This window comes from Cygnus olor, chromosome 4 (genome assembly GCF_009769625.2).
Source record: "Cygnus olor isolate bCygOlo1 chromosome 4, bCygOlo1.pri.v2, whole genome shotgun sequence".
Taxonomy (NCBI): domain Eukaryota; kingdom Metazoa; phylum Chordata; class Aves; order Anseriformes; family Anatidae; genus Cygnus; species Cygnus olor.
In genome coordinates this window covers 29193476-29215123 of record NC_049172.1, presented here as the reverse complement: position 1 = coordinate 29215123, position 21648 = coordinate 29193476, and the positions used below count along the sequence as shown (strand labels likewise).

The following is a 21648-nucleotide window of genomic DNA, read 5'->3' as shown; positions in this document are numbered from 1 at the left end:
AATATTTTCTCTTGAATTTTATTGGAAAGCCAGAGCTGGACAGAAATTCAGTCCAAACTTGAAATGACACAAATATTCATAGAACTATTCAATCCTACGACAATGTTGCTGAATGAGAGGCATGACATAATGTTTTGTGAAGAAGGTGGGAACCAGATCATGCTTATGACCATTAATAAGAACATCTTTCCAAGTTTGCTATGCACTACTTAAGACAATTGTTGATTTGCTATGATGAATGACTAGTTATCTTTGTAGAATTTTATGAAGAGGAAAATCACCTTACTTATAAAATTATTATAATAAACTCTAACAAATAAACTGTGGGCTACAATGATAAAAAAGTAGATGTCTCCTGTGTACAGAACCTAAGCTTGCACTTGACATAACAACATTTTGGCGTATGATCACAGGAATAAAACCCAGGAAACATAAACTTAAGCCTGAAACTCTGCTTATTCTAAATTCCAAAGGAAAACCTATGCTAATAGAAAAGGAAAACATCTTAATATCAAATAAAATAACGTGAACATTAGGGGGGGGAAAAGCGTGGGTTTGTGCACATACGTACCTATGTACATAGGTGTTTGTATGTATGTAAATACATACAAATTCACAGTCTACATTAGGAATGACACAGGTAATAAGGTCATTTAAAAGGCTGTAAGATGCATAAGGCTGCAAGGCCATGCCCAGAAACAGCAAGTTCAATTATCTTTGAGAAATCTCCTAGAATCATTCCCGCTTCTGGTCAATTTGTCCTAAAAAGAAGGAAAGAACAGTCTCCACGCAGGGTTTTCCTAGCTTTCTATCACATATAATCTATTAATAGGATATCAAGAGCATAGGGAATATTTTGCAATATGTTCAAACTAGCTAATGGGATACTTTTGTATGCCTTTGCAGGTAAAGCAAATAGCCTGTATAAGATAACATGCCAAGTTCTTTCTCTAGAAAGTGCCTGACATTGTGTCCTGTAAGAACTGCTGGAACTTGTAGACAAGTCTGAAGTTAAGCTGCCCCTTCTAGTGATCATCACAGATAGCTGAGCAACTGACTTACTGTATCTTAGTGAAAAATAAATATGTATATCTGGTTGGGACGAAACAAGGTCTTCCCTTCTCCCTGGACCCACTGTCCTAAAGTGTATTATAGTTATTATCAGAATAAGTAATACCAGAATGTGAGGAAGTAAATCAGCCAATAGTCTGAAGCGATACAGTCATTTAATAAATTGACTCCTAAAACGTCCCCCTCAGTTGCCAATATTCCAAAGCAGGCTTGCTAATTTACAGATAATATTTGTGCATAGCAGCACAACCCAAAGTTTTATGGCTGTATTCCTGGTGTCCAGATAGTAATGTTCACCAAAATGTTCTTCAAAGTCAGTGAAGGAGACACAGTAAGGAATGTCCTTTCTCCTGAGTCAGAGCAGCCAGTTCACATAAGGAACCTTACCTGTGGATCCAGTGACATAATCCCCACGCTTATGACCCCAAATCTCTTCCTTTGAGCATTCATCTACAAATATCTACATAAATATCTAATCACTTAGGCAAGCCCCTTCTTTACAAATACAGGAGCTGTTCCTCTAAGGACATCTGATGTAATTTTGCAGCCCTCTCTCCTCTCCCTGCCTCCCCCAACATAAAACAGTACTTTTATAATACAGTTTCTCTGCCAGAAGCAACAATAACAACTTTAAATATATTCACTGCATTTAGACAAATGTGATTCTATGTTTAAAACTGGCTAACACCATTTTGGAAAAAAGAAACGATGGTGGGTTTGGGTTTGTTTCCCAAATGTACAGTGATATATTTATGCTTGTGTATACATTATATTATTGTATTACATTCTAAAGTACCTTCAAAATCTTTTCTTACACACTCTTTTCCAGTTTTGTTCAAGATAAAACACAAAGGAACACTTTGATGGACACCTTCCCAATAAGCAGAGAGCATACCACGCATTTGAAAACTTTGAGATAAGCATCTGTTTGTTTATCAGTTTAACTTTTAACAGTGACATTGTATGAAACTCTGAACACATCATTTATACTCTGCAAGGCCAACAGGGCAGGAGGATCATAGCTGAACTCTACTGTAATCAGGCAAGTGATTGCTTATACCAGTTGAGAAACAGATAAAATAGGAATATATATATAAATGTATATATAAAACCAACAGCCTAGTTCATATTTGTAAACACATTGATAAATGCCAAAGTCTAGTATGTAATTAGGCAAATGAAATACAAATTTTTGAATTCTTAAATTAAATTAAAATATTCATTTAAGAAAAACCTAGAAGTATCATTTGCAGCATGAATTCACAGCAGAACCTGAGCCATGTATAATATTACCAATATTCCAAAGAATATACTTGAAACATTTCCTATTCCTGAAATATATAAATTCCTAAATTAAAACTTTAACTTAGGATCCAGATACTTAGAGCAAAGAGATGAGAGCTCACAACAACACTTATTTTCTGTGATATTTTGATATTTCTCCATGGTGACACTTTTTCTGCAGTATGATTTATGAAAAGATTACCTTGTATGTATATGAAAATTAATACCTATTTTCCCTAGTAAAAGATACTTTCCATGCTTTCTATGCTATTAACATCTGATACTGTCTGTATTTATATTTATTTTTCAGTCTATCACAAAGCAAATCACAAACCTCCATTCCCTACCCCAACATTCAAAAACCCCTCCTGAGTATGTAAAGAAGAAAACGTTTTGTCTCGCTGAGAAACAGGAAACTCTATTTTAACTAAACTGTTTAAGATTATAATTTTCACAAGTAAAAATGATTCAGACAAGATCAACAGCATATAAGCTGATTGGTGGGAAGCATTATCATGTCAGCAAACAAAGGCGTGCATTTTAAGTCTGAGTTTCTTGTTCTATTCCTTTGAGTAACTGTCTAAAATTTTTGATCAGTTTATTTTCTCCTCCTTCTCCAAATGAAAAAACAGTTCATAAAGGCACCCACATTTAAAGGATTATTTTCCACTACATTATTTCTTTAAATCAAATCCCTCAAATATTGCACTGTATTGTACTGTAACTGTAGACTATGAGAAAATAACAAAACAAACAAGGAACAATAGATGAGCATTTCATTATAATATACAAAAATATGAAGAAAACATTTATATGAGTACCTTGCTCTCGCCACAATATATTTGCAACTGCAGCATGTAAGAGAGAAAGAATAGAAAAAATAAATGAACAAGAAAAAAACAGCATAAAAGATATAACAATTTGGACATAATTAAGACGATTTAACCTCTGATTCACTAAAATACATGTACAGGTAATTCAATGGAAATAGTGAATTAACAATGAGATTAAATAAAGTTTTCTATGTCATGTGATAAAGCTGTGATTTACCAACATAGCTATTGGGGTTAGAGTAAACCCCACCACGACCAAGTTAGCTCCATTAGCCTTTAATCAATAGTTACATTTCATAAACATATATGTATATGTGTTATTATCTATATTAATATGTATATTTATTAGAGGTGATGTCATTTTCATCGTTTCCTTTAAGTACAACAGAACTTTGAAGAGACTTATTTCAGAACATAGTTATGAGAGGAACATGAAAAACGCATACAAGATATTGTTCTGTATTGCTGTAATACAGCTATGCCACTGAAGATGACATGATGTACGATGTTTGACATTATCTTTGGAAGACCACAATGGAAACTATAAGATGGTATGGCAACTATGTGTTTAAGTTGTTTTTTTCTATGAAAAATTAAGATGTATTTGACCACCTTATATAATGTTTGGATTTTAGACCTTTGAGATCAATGAAAACTAATTATGCTAATTTACTACTCATACTCTTTCTGCCTAGAGAGAATAAAAAGGATTAAAGCATAACTGTACAAATTTAAAATATTTAGAGTTCATGTCGTAAATTATTTGAAATGCCACCGCTGAACAACAAGTGTTCTGTAATATAGTGATCCTAAGAAACAGAGAAAAATTTAAAGGAAAGAAATACAACACAGAGAACATGTCACATATTAGATAATGAAATTGTGATATTTGCTGAAACAGTGTTGCAAAAGCTAAAAACATTAATGAACATTGAAAGAAAAACTTTGGAAGAAGTAATGCAAGAGACATTATAAAAAACAATGTTGGGTGCTCAAGCTTGAGAGTACAAGCAAGAAGAACCATTATTCCTGAAAAGACCCAAATACTATGATTTTCCCAAGCATCTTTCACTGGGCACTGCTGCAGACAGGACTGTAGCCTAGATGGGTGTTTTGCCTTGTGCAGTGCAGCATTTCTCTTGTTCTTGTGCTCTGCCAGAAGAGATAGATCATCAAATATATAGAGAGGCCCTTGGAGAAAGCATCAGTCTACTTTCTGACAAGCTCATGATTCAGAGCTTTGGGTAACAGCCATTAGGCTTTTTTTCTTTTTTTTCTCTCTTCTACTACTTTTTTAATTGTCTGCTGATTTTATTTCATTAATTCTCTCAAAAGAGCTACCTCGTTATATTACCTTAGACACAGTGTCACTCAATTATCCCTTAATATAATGAGGGTGGTGATTACTTTTTAACTTCAGTGCTTTGAAGTGTACAAATGAGAGATCCCTATATAAGTAAAAAGCAGCAATGAAGTGATAGAGTGCTGGAATAAAAATTTTCACTTTCCCACCATAGAACAGAAGTACAGCTCATTCAGATATGCTCAGTCTGTGTTCTGTTTATTATCTTGAAAACGGCTTAGTTCTCACCTAATAGTGCTATGGGCATACTATTTTCAAATGTCATCCCTGCCTTTAATATTTGAACCACTACGATCCAATAAATTGCCAAAATCCAAGATTAATGCAGTGTGCCATCTTGTCACTTACCCAGGCTGAGTAGTACCCCTTCGTATCAGGAGGCAGAATTTCTGTTGAATTGCTGCTAAAGTCAAAAAGGAATCAACGTATTTTAAATTTATTTCTCAATCACCTGCTTTTATATTTTCCCTTCTCATTCCAGGCTGTTACTTTCAGAAGAGAATAGCTTTGAATGAAGTCTTGACTACACTGCTGAGTATGCATCCTCTAGATATCCAACTGTGTTGAAACTTCATGGTGACTAAATTGCTAACAAACTAGTATGGCTCTCAAATTTAGACCCTGTGCTAACAGCACAAAACATTAGTATTCTTCCCACCAACTACATATGGCACCTTCTTTGTGACACCATGCATGCATATGCTTTTATTATATATAAAAGCTGACAGCTTCAAAGAGGGAATACTAAGGTGCTAACATTCATTCTCCTTTGCCCAAATGTTAAATCTGACAGTTTGACATATGGCAGGAGGAAAGAAACAGAGAGGAAAGAGTTGAGGAAGGAATGAGAAAGCTCTACTTGCAAGTTTTACTACTGCTGTATGAATTGAGCACATATTATTCCCTTGACTTATCCTAAGTGTTTATAGAATTAGGGAATCATCACACAATAGCTGAGATTGTAAGGGACCCAAAGAGTTCCTCTTGTCCAGGGTCAACTACAGCAGATTGCTGAAGAAAACATGCAGTTAGGTTTTGAGTATCTCCAAGGATGGAGACTCCACAACCTCTCTGGGGAGCCTGTGCCAGTATTTCATCACCCTTAATAAATAAATATTTTTTCTTATGTTTAAATGGAATTCTCTGTCTTTCAGTTTGTGCACAGTGCCTCTTGTCCTTCCAATAGATATCACAGAGAGGAGACTGGCTCCCCAGTAAAGAAGAGACTCCCCCCATCAGGAATTTATACACATGGATAAGATCACCCATGTTTTTTCTCTTCTCCAGGAGAAACAATTTCAGTTCTCTCAATCTCTCCCCATGCTTCTCTTGCACTGGGGCACCCAGACACGGACCCAGAGCTCTAGATCTGTCCTTATTCTCTGTATGCCAGCATTTCTGTATTTCTCTATATTCAGACGACAGTTATTTTTTGTCTATGCAATCTTATATAGTCTTGTTCTGGGGGGGAAAAAAAAAAAAAAAAGTAAATTAATTTCCCCAAGGAAACCTGGAAGATTTTCTTTAAAATTAGTTTTCTCTTCACATTGTGAGGAAAGAACCATGTAATTTATTGCACTTGAGGTCCTGTAAATTTAGTCATAAACTACTTTTTGTCAGTCTTTTTTTTTTTTTTTTTCTAGAGGTGACATAGGAAAGAAAATAAAAAGTAATTACAACTATTCAACGGTGTGGAACTACACAGCATCGAATTAAATGATTTAAGATGTTAAATACAGAACACATTAATGTGTGTTAACACAAAATGATATATATGGTTCTGAGCTATATTATAAAAAAGAAACAACAGTTAAAGGGGATAAAAGGAGTGCTTAGCCTCACACTTACTCATTTTAAAATTAACAGATCAGCTGGAAGAAAAATGAGACATTATTTAAGAGTGCAATATAAAATCATAAATGACTACCATCACCTCATTTAATACAGGTCAAGAAACCTCACATAGTTTCTAATCAGTCCTATAACTTATATTCAAGAAAGATCTCCAGGCTTTAGACAAAGGACTTGGACCAGATAGATCTGTAGATGGAAAGTATGTTAAGGAACATATTGTTTAGCATTCATTTAGTTTAAACCAAAATTAGCACATTCAGTCATATCCTATACTCAAAGCTTACACATGTTTATGTCCCCAAATTTAAAAATACATAGTTGTTGACAGATCTCAGTAAAATTTTCTCATTTTAAGATGGAGCACCAATATCTCCTTTTGTGCCCTATTTCCCTCACTTATTAAAAGAAATCTATTCAAACAACATAGAATTATTAAATAATATGGGATGTGTTTGCAACTTTGCAAGAGTTAGTGACCTTGAACAGGCTATAGCTTCTCTGCTGGGCCTTGTACTTAAGTGCTTGTGAAGCTCGTGTTAGTATGAGCAGCAGCTGTAAAGCAGTATGCTGTAGTGCCCTGCAATGCACACTGGTGGGTGTTATGACAGAGATAACTTTTCAGCTTGTCAGGTGAAGATATTTGCTTTTGTTTGTTATGCAAGATAAAAGCCAACACAGTATGAGTTCTGTGCAGTGTGCTCTGGGAAATCCATCTGGGATCCATCTGATGCTAGATGAATGCTGGGTGCCCTGCATTTATAGGGATGTTAAATTCACTCAGTCTACATATATTCCTCTTTTTATTCTTATTTTATTCTTTATTCTTATTTACCTTATTGAAGTAAGTGCATTTTATTGCACTATTCATTTACAGCCCTTTCATGAAGACATCTGGAAAGAATGCTGCAACATCTCTCTCTCTCCCCACCTTGTGCAGAACAGGGGAGAATCCATGTTTTAGTGAGAGAAAAAAAATAATAATAAAAAAATTAAAGCATACTTCTCCATAAAAAACCCTCTTCATGGTCCTTACATAGCTATTCTATGCTTTTATGCTCAGTCCTAGCCTTTGATTATGAGTAGCTAACATAAAATCTGAAAGCCTACGCTTCATCCTCGTTATTCATTTTCTCAATTGCCTAAATAGTAATAGATTGTGCATTTTTCAGTAAACTTTGTCCTTAGTACTTCATGAAATTCTTCAGCAGAATTTAACAGCAATACAGATTCTTACCCACTTTGGATGGAAACAATAACTAGAAAAATCTTTTTTTTTTTCCCCCGTTTCTTTTACTACATGAAGTAGGGATAAGTCAGAAGTTTTGTCAGAGGCTTTTGACATTCAGCTGTTATATATTATATGTAGTTTCAGAATGGATAACCATATAAGACAAAACATTTCTTCACTCATACACCTGAGTCAATTTTGATACACATACTTAAAAAAAAAGACTAACTATTCAAATCTTTCAGTATACCAAATGATATGAATTGGTATCGCTGGAATAAATCTGTTGCTTGTCTTCATTTTTAGCTTATTGTTCTCTAATTTATTTTCTATAAATCTTTATAATGACTCATGCTGAATTCCTTTCCTGTAGTATATTTAACTCAATACAGACCACACCGGTAGGAAGAAAAAATGGCTCATGAGCTCAAATTCTGCCCCGTACTTGGAAGTTTGAAATAAAGTCTTTGTCTATGATGCTGTCAACAAGTATAAACTTGTTTAGCACTGCCATAAAATAAAATGCCAGCATAAATTATCTCTGAGGAAATTAAGTGAATAGGTATCATTCAGTACAATATGTGACAGGAAGATTCTATTAAAGTTGCATAAAGCCTTTCAGAGAAAATTTAAGCCATAAATTACAGTCAAAAGGCTTTTAGTCTCATTCTCGAGTCAGTAGAGATGCCTGGTGGCTTATGATGGCCATAAACCCGTCAAGACAGTAGTATTCAGATCACATAATCTCTTGCTAGGTGTTAGGACTATAACATTACGTAAAAAAGGTACTGTGATAGAAATAGATCTATTTAATGGCATGGAAAAGATGTATTATTTTATAAATGTAGCCCCAAGACTCATGAGGGAGGTAATTTTTATACTGTTGTGTGACCAGGTGAAAGAATTTGCAGTTGCTTTGTGATATATGATGATGTCATAGGAGGCAAACTGAGTAACCAAGAGTAAAACCTCATAAATATTAAAGCATCATCAAGTAATGTCAAATTACTGAAAATGCCTTAAAAACATTACTTGACATCTTTCTATCATGACAGCTGTCTCAAGCTGCATGTGTTTGTCTCAGTAAAATTTATAGTAAAGCTTAAGGAGACATTAACCAGTGGCAAGCTAAACTGTGTTTTGGAAAAGAAGATTTTGGAAAACATCAAGAGAAATTAAAATATTGCAACAAACAAAATAAGGCAACAACACACAAAAATTGTTTAAAAAATAATTAAGCTTTAAAGGGAACAGAACAATTTCATCATCAATGACTGTAGTTTGATTGGATTATGGTAAGATGAAATGGAGAAGTAATCTAAGCCAAACTGATGTATCTGTCCAAGTCTAGGAGAAATAAATAAAAAAAAAAAAAAAAGTATTTTACAGTTATTTTACTTCAAAGTATTTTGCAGGGATCGAAGATAAGAATTTTAAGTACCTGAGTCACCCTTGCAAATATTCCCTTGTCTTGGACTATCAGTATTTTTTCTTTTTCTTTTATTTCTGTACTGTCAAATTTTCTTCTTTAGATCTCTAGATTAAATTTATATACTCTATTCCACTAATTCCATTAATTATCCCCATGCTATTTTTTCCCTCCTATCTCTTTCCAAGCTCATAAATGGTATATTTATACATGTTAGCTGTGCATAATATTCCCTACTCAGCTAACATATTCTATTGTTCCTAACACCACCTGAATATAGCTTAAAAAAAAAAAAAAACTGTCAGAAAATAAAAGACTTTCTTAAAGTGCATCTGCATATACTGCAAGCTAGAAAATGAAAAGCCACCTTTATCAGTTAATGCATAGATGCTGCAGTATTAGAATAAAGATCCCATTTACAATGGGAGAGAAATAGACAACCTTAAGAAAAGGAAGTGGCCTTAGTTACATTTAACATCCTATTTTTATTCTATCAGTTGTTCCAGCAGCTTGATATTCCTTTACATCAATGCAGCAGCAAAGATGCTGGATAATTATTACAAATGGCTGCCAGAGCTAGAAGAAAAGCATCCTGATTCCAGAGCTACTCAGGGTTTAAGTTGTACTGATATGAAGCAGATTTTTTTTAATGTTCTCGACAATATTATTCTATAAATGTTTTAATCTTGTATTTTCAGGATGATAATTGAAAACAGAAGGCTGATTAAATGCTTTTTACCTTACAAAGCAACAAAAGAGGGTAAATTATGTATACTCAAGACAAATACTTAAAATAACCAGGTTCAAATGAAGAACATCAAAATGCCACCTAAAATCGTCTTCAGGAGGTGTTTGGCCTACTGCTATTAATATTGAACAAATTTTGAAGTATATTAGAAAGTTCAAGCAGAGTACTAATACATATGCCTGCATTGCCTCTTCCAATCTCTCTGAAACTTAATGACTCAGGTAGATGAAGCCTAGTTAGAGCAGGGTATATGTTCCAGGCAAAAGAATAGACAATGCTCACACAGAATTCAATTACGTCAGAAATTAAAGGATGAGAATATATTTATAGGCTAGCTAGTGTGTTCTAATGGAAACCAGATCTTGTCAAACAAACATTATTATTATTCTTTGATGCAATTATAAGTTTGGTAACATAAAAATTAATACAGATGTGAAACAGAATTTTGCTAAACATCTAATTTGTAACCACACAATGTTCTGATTAAATATTAGAGTTAAACAATGGTAGCAATGTACATATCAATTTAATTTAAAATTGCCAAACTGAATGATCTAAAAAAGTAATTTTTAGTGTCAAATTATTAATTACTATTGAAGAAGACTGCTGCAATAGGCAGTGAGTCTCATCTTAATGATTTTCATCAATGACTTGTAAAGAAATATAAAGTAATTTTCCAATAAGTCTATGATTTGTTTGTTCTGATAAATAATGGAGTTCCACAAAGTAGCCTGGATTACTCTGTAAAGTACATTTCTAAAATAAATTACATTTTGACGTAGACAAATAAAAACTTAGACATCCAGGGAAAAGCAATGAAGACTACTTGAGGGACAGAGAGAGGTGGGAAGAAGCAGGATTTGTAAAGGAGACCTGTTGGATATAGGGCTTATGGTAGGTAAGCATATGAACATAAATTTCTGCTGCTGATATGTATGGAAAAGTATGAGAAGGGGTGACTGGATGTAGAACAAAAAACTTAGGAAGTATGTATCTCTTTATCTAGAGCATTAAAGAAACATATAATGCATTTGCTTCTGCAAACAACTTTTCCCATTTTTTTTTTAAGAAAACCGTACCCAAATCAATTACAATCTACAGGCCAAAAAAGACCCTCCAAGTCCTACGGTAACTGTCTTATCATGAGGAACTTCTCATGAGAAATTAATCAATATTTAGTAATTGTACATTCACAGGGCAAGAATACTTAATTTGTCATTAATTTATGAGAAAAAAAATGAAATTCAAAGGAGGAAACTGCAGGCAGAACAGAATTCAAAATGGAAACTGAATGTAATTCTAGAGCAGTGAAAATTATTAGTTAGTAAAGCAAATTACCAAGAGAAATAAGGGAGTTTCCATTTATTTGTATCTTTAACTCAGGTATAAATGCATTTCTGGGAGGATACACTTCAGGCAAACAAAGGATTAGACCTGTATTCAGGCATAGCAGGTTGCAATTTAATGTCTTGTGAAATGGAGAAGACAGATTAGAGCCAGATAAAATGGCTCTGTCACACGTAAATCTATGAATCCGTGAAAATATCTCTTCTGAATAATTGAACTGCATCGGAATGAAACTAAAAACAGGTTTTAAACTGCTATTTGTATAACAAATGTGATTACACTAGAGACTCTTCAACACAGCTGAATTCTCTCAGGTGTTTTTAGAGGAGCTTTACAGTAGGGGAGATTCTGTTGTCTTCAGTGAGATTTAGACCAGGTCGTTAACCTCAGAATGTTTTTACCATTCACTTCAGGGGTCATCCAGCTATCTCCCAGACCAACTACTTCATTCTCAGTGGATTTTACTGCAAACTTGAGGGAAAATGGAATTCAGAGCACAAAAAAAGAGGTTTCAGTCTCTAGAGAATTAAAACACAGTTCACGCAGTTTAGATGCCTCTCTTGTAGAAATGGCTTGTACAGCCCTATTTACCTTTATGCTGCATGCCTCTGTTGACTATGAAAGTCATGACACGTTAAAATAAGCATTCTGAAAAGCCATGTAAGGAGCTAATAATGATGACACCAGAATACAGAGATAATTAGTATTTTTTAAATATAAATCTAAGATGCTAATTAACATAGAAGAGATTAATATGTAGTGGTAAAGTCCAAGAGATTTTATAGAAATGTTAAACAATGATAATAAATAGTTTCTAATTACAGCAAAGCATTTTCATGAAACAGTTACTTTCAGCTTAAAGCCGAGTTTTCACAGGCTAAAGTATCTTCTCCAACAGAGATAACAAAATCCTAAAAATTCTCAGGCAAGGGGTCCTGCTGGAAGTAGAAGAGAGCTAAGACCACATCCTAAAGTATACACACACCAGGAAGAAAATTAACAAGAGAACTGAGCTTGTTTAGCCTGGAAAGTAGAAGGCTTTGGGGCACCTAATAGCAACCATCCAGCACCTGCAGAGGTTCTCATGAACACAGAGCCAGGCTTTTCGCAATTGGCTCTGCATTGACTGGTATCATTGGAAAAAGCAGGCAAGCTTTCAAGCACACAGGCCCTTCTTCAGGTGAGATAGAGAAGCAACAGACCTCAAAGCCTGAAGAGTAACTACTGAGAGTTTAATTAGTTACATGGCATTTACAAACTTAGACCAGATAAATTAACTTCTTTCTGCCAAAAGTGGCCAGAATCATACAAGAACAACTAGATAAATTTTATTTAAATTATCTCACAATACATACTGTTGCTACCTACTACCCTTTTGACTAATTTTTTTGTGTTTGATCATATTTTCTTTTAATGCATACTCTAATATGCTGTCTTCCTTAAAAAGACAAATTAAACAAAAATGTTTTACTTACTAGAACAATAGCAAGTTCAGAATCTTCTCAAATATCTCTCTTGTTTTAGTTGGTCCTAGAATTAGGGTTATTCTCCACAAAGATTTAAAAGGAGAAGCGGGATAAGATACGCACTGTTGCTGCATGATCACAGATATTTAATGATAACAAGGCAGTAGAGTAACTAGAGGCTCCTGGATGCAAGCTCACATCTAATACAGGATTATTAAGTAGCACTTAAGGTATCATTTTGCACTTGTGCTCCTATCCCTTTTTCCTCCCATCCAGTACCTTTCAATGTTGTGTTCTCATTAATCCTTCCTCTTTCACCTGCTGCTGCCTGGGTCATCCCTTTCTTCCTCACATTATTGGCCTCTGCTTCTAACAACCTTCTCTTCTGTTGTCCCCTCTCCCAGGGCCCTTTCACTTCTTCAATTTTACTCAGTCTTACTCCTCTTTTCCTACATGTCCTTGGATGCTACATGGAGGACCACTAAAGGAGACAAGAATAGCTATGAGCACAAGAAGAAAATTATCCTCACTTTCACATCCACAATAGCTCATGGAGCAAAGAAAAGGCAGTTACACTGAGAATACCCTCTGCTCTGGTAGTCCCACAGCCTGGGTCTACCAAGTGCATATGGCATCTTCAGAAAGGTAACAAACTCCAAGAAGCATCCACCCACTATTTAGATCACAGACTGCTTGAAGGGATGTTTTTACTGTGACAGACTCTGGGGAAATCATTATTTTAATTGCAGTATATTTTAGTGACAATTTTTCTGCGTGAACCACCAGTATCAAGTCCCAGATTATGATGTAAAAGGTTTCAGTAAAATGACTCCAGAATTTTTACCATGAGTAAAAACTTGTTTTCTTCCTAACACCTATTTTGTGAGTGATTATAGTATATTAGCAGAAGCATTCAAAATTCAAAGACACAGAAAAACTTTTCATTGAGACCGACAGCAAAAATTGAATGTTTCAACCTAAGTGGTCAACATCAAAAGAATTAATCAGGATCTGATAATCACATTTATCAGCATTGTTTGAAACAGATGTTTATATAGGTAAAGCCTATATAAACAAACTAAAAAAAATCCATTACAATTTCATAAATCCAGCAAAAAGCAGGCATATATTTAGACACAGATGTTAAGTATAATAAATTTTAGTTATAAAATGAGCTGATAATATTTAAATTAGGATATCTTAAAGAAAATAATATAATTCCTCTCACCTGAGACAATGCCAAAATGAAAACATATTTTCAGAAGTTTTATTTTTAATGCACATTGCAAAATGCTGAAGTGCTAAGAAAAGGCCAAACTATTGCTGAGACTGTCATCCATTATTAAAAAATTTACCTATACGTGAATGAACAATGGTTCAGCATTCAGTGTTAGCATCTTTGGAACACATCTGAATGAAAAAGCACTTTACAGTATTTTCCATTCACTTCCATCTCAGATTACCATCTTGATGTTAAATCATTACCATTAAAGTATACTGACTTGGGAACTAGAACTCAAATTTCTATGCTAAAGCTCAGAAGCCTGAAAATAAACAATACCCTGGCTCCCTTCCTATGCATTATATATTTTTTATTTTTGCGATTATCATCACCATTCCACAATTCATACAGGTTTGCCCTTCACTTTGTTTCTTTAGTGTTTATAATACACACACATGCATTAGATGTGTATGCAACCAATGCTGTGAACTCTGAAATCCTAGCAATCTGAGAATATTTTTAGGCACACAGATGAAGGAAATAATTTATTATTTAACAGTTTATTTATCCATAATGGCACTGGTTTTAATTCAGGCAGAGTTACTGGAAAATATAAGATTTTCTTTTAGGCGTTTACACTAGTAAGATTTATCCAACCCCAAAGGAATGATCTAGTCATGTCCTTTCTGTTGTATATATTAGATTTTGCTCAAAAAAAAACACTGAGTTTTTCATACAAAAATTTTGGGATGTGTTAAAAATGAGATTCCACAGATAACTACCAAAAATGTGGCTTATTATGCAAGATAGCATTAATAACCCAAAGCATTCATGTGCATATAGACAGTGGTTTGGGAAGTGCAAATGTGAACATTTCCTTTTACTATTAATTGGAAAATAAAATACACACTAGTAAAAAAAAATGGAACCACTCTCTATGTTCATAATGTTGCTTATAAAGTTATCGTCATGTTCAGTGCAACGTAATTAAAACTTATACTTTAGAGCTCCACTGTAAAAGTTCTCACTACCTTCTCAAAGCCAATCAAGTCAATGTTCTGAAATGCTTTTCTTTTGCTATGAGTTTTACCTTGTGTGAAATTTAAAAAGTAGATAACCTCAGTTTAACTGACAAGCTAGTGAGAATCTGTTCTGCTTTTGTTCCAAAGCAATATTCTATAATAAGATTTCCAGAAGGGAGGATTCTGTATTTCAATACGGGAAAACAAAACCAAAACAAACAAAAAACAACTAGGAATCAAAAAACACCACCACCAACAAAAAGAAACAAACAAAACCACAACTTGATTATAAAAATAAATGTCTGCTTTATTCCCTTAAAGAAGGATAAATGTAAATTTATAAAAATATATCAGTTTATATCAGATAATATAAAATCACATTTACATCAGAGAATACCTTTAGAATGCAACTTCTGACCTCAACAGCAGGCATTGAATTGCAGTAGAAGAAAATAGCCTCGGGTTTAAAATGTGTGGATGGGGGAACAAAAGCCCCAAATCCTATCCAGGTGGTTATACCCATGCCATTCTCTTCCCTAATAATCCCTAATTTGATCCATGAACCAGTGTTTTGAGATAAATATAAAAACAAGCAGAGAAGAGTTAATAATAAAACTGAAATTAAAGTACATGGGCTTTCTAATGCTGTTATCCTCCCTTTAAAGCAACATTTTTCAACAGAAGTACAGATTTAAAAAAAAAAAAAAAAAAAAAGAGCAAGTACCTTAAGTGTCTATCAAAATTTACATCTGTGAAGGCAGTTTATTCATATGATTGTGATGATATCGATAGCAATTACTCTTTTTCATTAGTACGTACCTTTGTTTTCTTGCACGTACAGAAATGGGTTTTCGAGACAGAGTAAACAAATCAGACTACCAGAGTAAACATCTCCTGTAAATATGTATTGCACATCTATTTGAATTATATCACGATGCATCTCTGGACTATGTTCATTTTTATTCATCCACTGGTATTGAGGAAGCCACGTTCAGATGTGATGAAACACAATGATAAAATGCCTCCCTTCAACATATGACATAGAACTTCCATAGTGAATGACTTTTGTAGGAAGGAAAGACACCATGTCTTTTGGATGAAATATCTTACGAACAATTTGAGTTACATTTGCTCTTCCTTCATTTACATCTTTCATGACACCAAAGGTTATCATAACAGCTTCCAACTTAGCGCTAGTGGACTGTGAAGCATTTATTGCCAGCAGTGTTCATTGCATGGTATGTGACTTAACAATCATGTAAAGTTAGCTGATGTAAAATTATTGCATCATGTTACAACTCCTGAAAACAGTATTTTGCATAATTACTGCAGATCTTGTCTTTAGAGAACACAATAGTTTAGACTACTACAATATTTGGAAACTGGACAGTTGGATATAAATGATTTGTTTTTAAGGCCAAACAAGTTTAACCAAACATAAAAAAATTCCTGCTTGTCAAGGTTTTGTAATTTGGCAACAGTCTCAATTCTTTTCACAGCCTGGAAAAGGCAAATGAAGGTGACTGAGCTGCTTCATATCATCGGATTACTAGAAATTTAACATGATCAAACAACTTATTTATCCTCAGCTGCCTTCTCAAAACTGTCTGAGCAGTCATTTTTGTGAGACACAGAAAAAACATGTTAAGAATTTTGAAATGACAGTTATAATTAGCGTTACTGAAAGCAGCTAAATAAAGATATTAACACTTGGGCTATAAAAATTTTCCCACATGGAGGATTGCCTTGAAACATTTAAAGCTTAATAAACCCATACGTAACTGAACTCAGCATCTTATGAGAGGAAGTGTCAGACAGACTTGCAGTGCTACTAATTCTGCCTCCAGTATCTTCTGTTGAGTACTCATTACTGTTAAATAAGCTTCTAGATAAATGGGAGCGCCTTAAGTTCATGCAATGAGACTTACTAGTAAAATAACTATCATTCTACTATGTGTTACCAGTGAATATGTGATATTAATTAAAGTAACTCATTTAAAACCAAAGCCAAAACAAAAGCAGGTAAACTCAGGAATCGATTTTATGAGCAGAGGGAAGAAAGGGGATGGGAAAGAAGTATTAAGACAAAGGTAAACCAGGTTTATAAGCCCTGCTACCCTTTCATGAAGGATAAAGACAGACACTTTAGGGTGGCAGAAGAGATTTATTTGGCACAGTGAACTCCCAACTTAGTGAGCAAATGTTGTCACTGTTGGTTCACATTGCTCGAGAGCCACAGTTATCAGTGCATAAGACAGCAGAGGCCGACTAGAACTGATCTGGACCTGACTGAGCACTCCTAGCAGTTGAGATCAAGTCCTGTGATGATGGGATGTCACGAGAGTCAAGTCCGACTCTTGATACACGTCAAGAACATGCAAGAAGAAAGACTAAAAAAGTTTTTTTTGGTGTCTCCCCCCTGCTTCCAGGAACCACTAATCAGGATTATTATTATTATTATTATTATTATTTTTAAGTATCTGGTTCCTCTTCCCTTCATATGCAACTAAGGTTGCATGGGGAAACCATCCAAACTGCAACAGCAATGTAAAAAATGTCAATTCACAGAATGATTTGAAAATTTCATTTCACTTCTAGATGAACTTTTAGATTACTCACTCTGCCTTCAGCGACTTTTAAATATCATTATTTAAACATTTTTTTAAATAATTTATTTACACATACTCATTGTATTTAATGTTTCATAATTTTTAATACCGATTTCACATTTAAGTAAGAGCTACATGTATTTTTATAGTTCTTATAATACTTACGGGTCTTTCGAGCAGAATCTTCCACAAAAAGAGAAGAAATGTCTTCATCCACCCCTGCTTCATTCTTTGCAATACAGGTGTATGCTCCTGTATCTTCGTAGCGCACATTGCTAATATGAACCTCACTGCCATTTGCTGAAAGGAGAGGAAAAATTCAACACACAGACATGCTACAGTGCTTTCAGATTAAACATTCAGAAGGCTTTCTCTGCTCATACTAATTAAACTGTTTTCACTCCTCACTTCATAACTTGGAGACATGCCAAACTAATCAAAAGGTATTCAAGTGGCTAGTGTACAGCATACACTCATTCATCTGACACAAATCTGGAATGCCTCCATGGATTTTTCAGTTTGGAGCCAAGTATCAGTCTGAGATTATATATAGGTTTAAATGACTATGGTCCCCTTTAAAATCAGGTAAATATTGTGTGTTCGTTATGTTGTATTTGGTCACTTGACACTCTATTACACAAAATAACCAAGACTTCCATGGAACATAATGGGGTAAATCTTCAATATAAATAATAATTTTAATAGAACTAATTGTTTCTAGCAACCAGAGGTACCTGGTTTTGCGTTCTTGTAAGTGCAGTGTAACAACAGAAAAAACATGTGCACTGAAGTTTTATACCTACGCCAGTGTAGCAGTCTATGGAAACTACCCTCTGTAATAGTTTCAGGAGCATTTTCAGACAAATCTCTGACAAAGGAAACATAAATGGGTTTTACACGTGAAAAATAAGCATTTGCACACAAATGAGGAGTTGTATGTCAGCTTGAGTAGGAATGTCAACAAACGGTCCAGGTTTCATGGGCAAAGGTCTTTTTAAATAACATGATATGAATAATAAATCAACGCATTGTAAGTGCAGAATACTTTTTCTGCTGTAGGATCTATATTTTAAAAACAGTTTTCAAGGTATTTTAAAAATATGGACTGGGAGGAACACTGGGTCATGGTATAACATTCTCCCTAGACCACCTTTTGCTTGAAACTAACATGTAGCTAGTTTAACTCTGGGATTGAAAAAAATCAGAAAATGCAATGGGATTTTCAAAACATTATTTCATAAAATGCAATCAAGAAAATAGAATTAGATGTCTTTTGTTTTGAGAAGAAACAATGCTATTTATTTATCATAAATACATAATACAGAGGCAAGAAGAGGAAAAAAAAAGGGGGGAGGGAGAAACTTTCCACTCAAATCTCTACAAGAGAAATCAATAGAATGCTGCTATGAAAGAGACATTCACCAGAAAGAGTCCACCATTAGCTATGCATAGCAGAAAGTCTTTCTGTAAGACAATTGTTCGCATACATCCCGGAGAGAGGGCCTTGAAAGTACAGAGAACTCCATCACTTACAGAGAAGGTAAAACTCTCTTTACAGAAGCAGTTGCCATCTACCTGTCCTACTGTAGCTCACACTGCAGCCTCAATTCTATCCTATCCTAATCCATGTCCTATTTTTGCAGATGAGATAAGATTTTGAAAAGAAAACTGACCGCACAAGGTTTTTTTTCTATGGCTGATCAAATATCACGAGAAGGAGTACATAAGAATGTCATGCTGGCTGGGCAGGTTCACTGAAATCTCCAAGCCCTGAAGATTCATAGAAGATTCACAGACTTGCCTTTAATGTTGTTTAGAAGTTAGATTTCCTTTTAGCTGTGTTGGTTTGGTTTTGGTGTTTGTTTTTTTTTGTTTGTTTGTTTGTTTTTGGTGTAGTGTCTTTGCATTCCCCTTGAGGTCTGCTGGGACCCCTCATATAAAAGCACAATCACTTCATATATTTCTCCTCCTATCCTTTCCACCTAGATTAGCATTTACTGGTAATTCTGCCAGTTAGTACAACCCTTATTTCAATAAAGATAAAGCAGAGAAAATGAACGTGTCTTCAGGAGTAATTGCAAGACATCATCTAAAACATTTTAGCTGACTTCAACCCCTGTTTGAAACTTTGTAAGGACAGCTAGTACAGAAAGGATGCAGTGATAAAGCATTTGGAACATGTAGAAAACAAATATACCCCTTTACCTTGAAGGGTTAGCTGTTTAGATAACTTTGGAGTGATATCAATTCCATTCTTCAGCCAGCCAAGTTGTGGGTTAGGAATACCTTCAGCATGGCACCGAAGACTAGCTGTCACACCTGGCTCCCTCGCCTGACTCTCTGGATAGACTCGGATGACTGGTGGAACTGAAGGCAGAAAACAGTTATGATTTAGTGGAGAAGAGTATTATCTTCATTAAAAAAAAAATGATTATAAGCAACTCTAAAGAGAATTGCAGCTATATATAATGACAGTGCAATACACAGATGTGGTATTAGTCACATATTCAGTGACATTCAATGCTGAACTCTGTCACAGTAAATTTTGAAGTAGAAAGAACGTTATGTGAGTAAAACCTCTTTTCACTGCCTGTGATGTCAAAGAAAAGCCTGAATTCTAATTCAATAGATTTAGAATTGACTATTATTTTTTTATTTTTCCTTAAATTCCTTAAAAATATATGAATAATGTAGTCAGCAAGTTATGATGTGACATACAGAGATAACTGTCTTATTTCACAAAACTTTTCTTTAACACTTCCACCTCTACCTTTCCCCCCTAAAACACCTACCAGTGACCTATTCTATCTGTATAACACATGTAATCACATTTATAATCCTTACTACCTTTTGTTTATACTTAATTATAACATTCTGAAGTCATGTAAAAATTCGAAGTCATGTGTTGTAGGTATTAACGTGGGAAATTTCTTATGCTTTCTGAGAAACTTCTGTCTCACTTAATAAAATGTATGGCTGCATTAGATATGTGCTACTGGACTACAGGAACTTCTGTACCTGATTTGGAGCTTTCTATATTTCTTTTTACTTTAATTAATATAATAGTTCTAGAATGAACTATTGCTTATTTGAAAGCCATAAAAATAAAAGCAAGTCAGTTTATTGTGTTATGCAGACTACTTGATATTGCGTTTCTTATCAGGTAGATCAACAGAATGATAAATTATTAATCATATAGAAAAGTATACATAGCCATGTTAAAAAAAAAAAAAAAAAGTTTATACTGTATGTGCTTTATGCATGTAACTAGATAACTGAATTTTACCAGAGTATCTCACACATCTGAATCTGAGGCTAATTTGATTTAAGTCCTGGTACTAAAGCATCTGATTTGAATGGTTTCTTTTTGAACTCTAGAAGTTCATAGCTCAGACCAGTCTTCTGAGTTTGTTAGCAAGATATAAGAATTGTTGACAACCCTTTTACAAGGTTTGCTGCAATGCATGCTTACCAACTAAAAATTTGCTGCATACTACATCAATATTGACATATGACATCAAAGTGGACATATTCCTATTGGTAAACAATGATTTAATAACCTCGCTGCATAGAATTGTTAAATGAGTAATTGTTGATCATATCTTTAAATACATATAGAGAAAAGTATTTTGAAGTTGTTTCTAAACAAACAAAAATGAAAAAACAAAAACAGAAAACAACAACCTGTAATGAAGGTTAAAGAAGTATGTTTCCTATTACCCAAAGTTTTGTTTAATGTAGCTTTAAAAATGTGGAATACTTAGCTGGTGTCACAAAACACAGCTGGATAGAGGATGAATTATCAGTTTATAATGAAAGAAGGTAACAAGATCAAAAATTAACTGTGTCTATTTTGGCAAGAGATAAAATATTTTCAAATGCTATCCAACTGTTTACAAGAAATATCCCAGCATGCCGTCCTATTAGAGCATAGAAATGCCTCAGATTTCTACGCTGCAAGAAATACACAAATGTACTGCATCTCAATTAAGACGTGAAAATCAGTAGGTTGCAGGGATATTTTAAACCCAATTAGAGATGAGGGTCTTTTCAAATAACATATATGGAAAATTACACATAACCCCAATATGCCACCTACAAAAATATATTAAAAGAACGTGGGAGAAGATTAAAAATGTGAAAATTATGGCTGCTAATTGCTTAGACTACCA

The 21648-nt window shown here is 34.2% G+C and overlaps 1 protein-coding gene across 8 annotated transcripts in view; it reads right to left on the bottom strand.

Moving 5' to 3' along the window:
- FSTL5 (follistatin like 5) overlaps window positions 1-21648 on the bottom strand; it is a 415275-nt gene that overhangs the window by 44711 nt on the left and 348916 nt on the right. For 7 of the 8 annotated variants that reach the window (XM_040555979.1, XM_040555981.1, XM_040555984.1 and 4 more), the window contains 3 exons: window positions 19682-19843; window positions 17642-17776; window positions 3177-3203 (listed from right to left, as the gene is read on the bottom strand). In XM_040555979.1, the coding sequence (XP_040411913.1) occupies window positions 3177-3203; window positions 17642-17776; window positions 19682-19843 (324 nt within the window). The remainder of the gene's footprint in view (window positions 1-3176; window positions 3204-17641; window positions 17777-19681; window positions 19844-21648) is intronic. The other variant, XM_040555985.1, reaches the window with a different exon arrangement.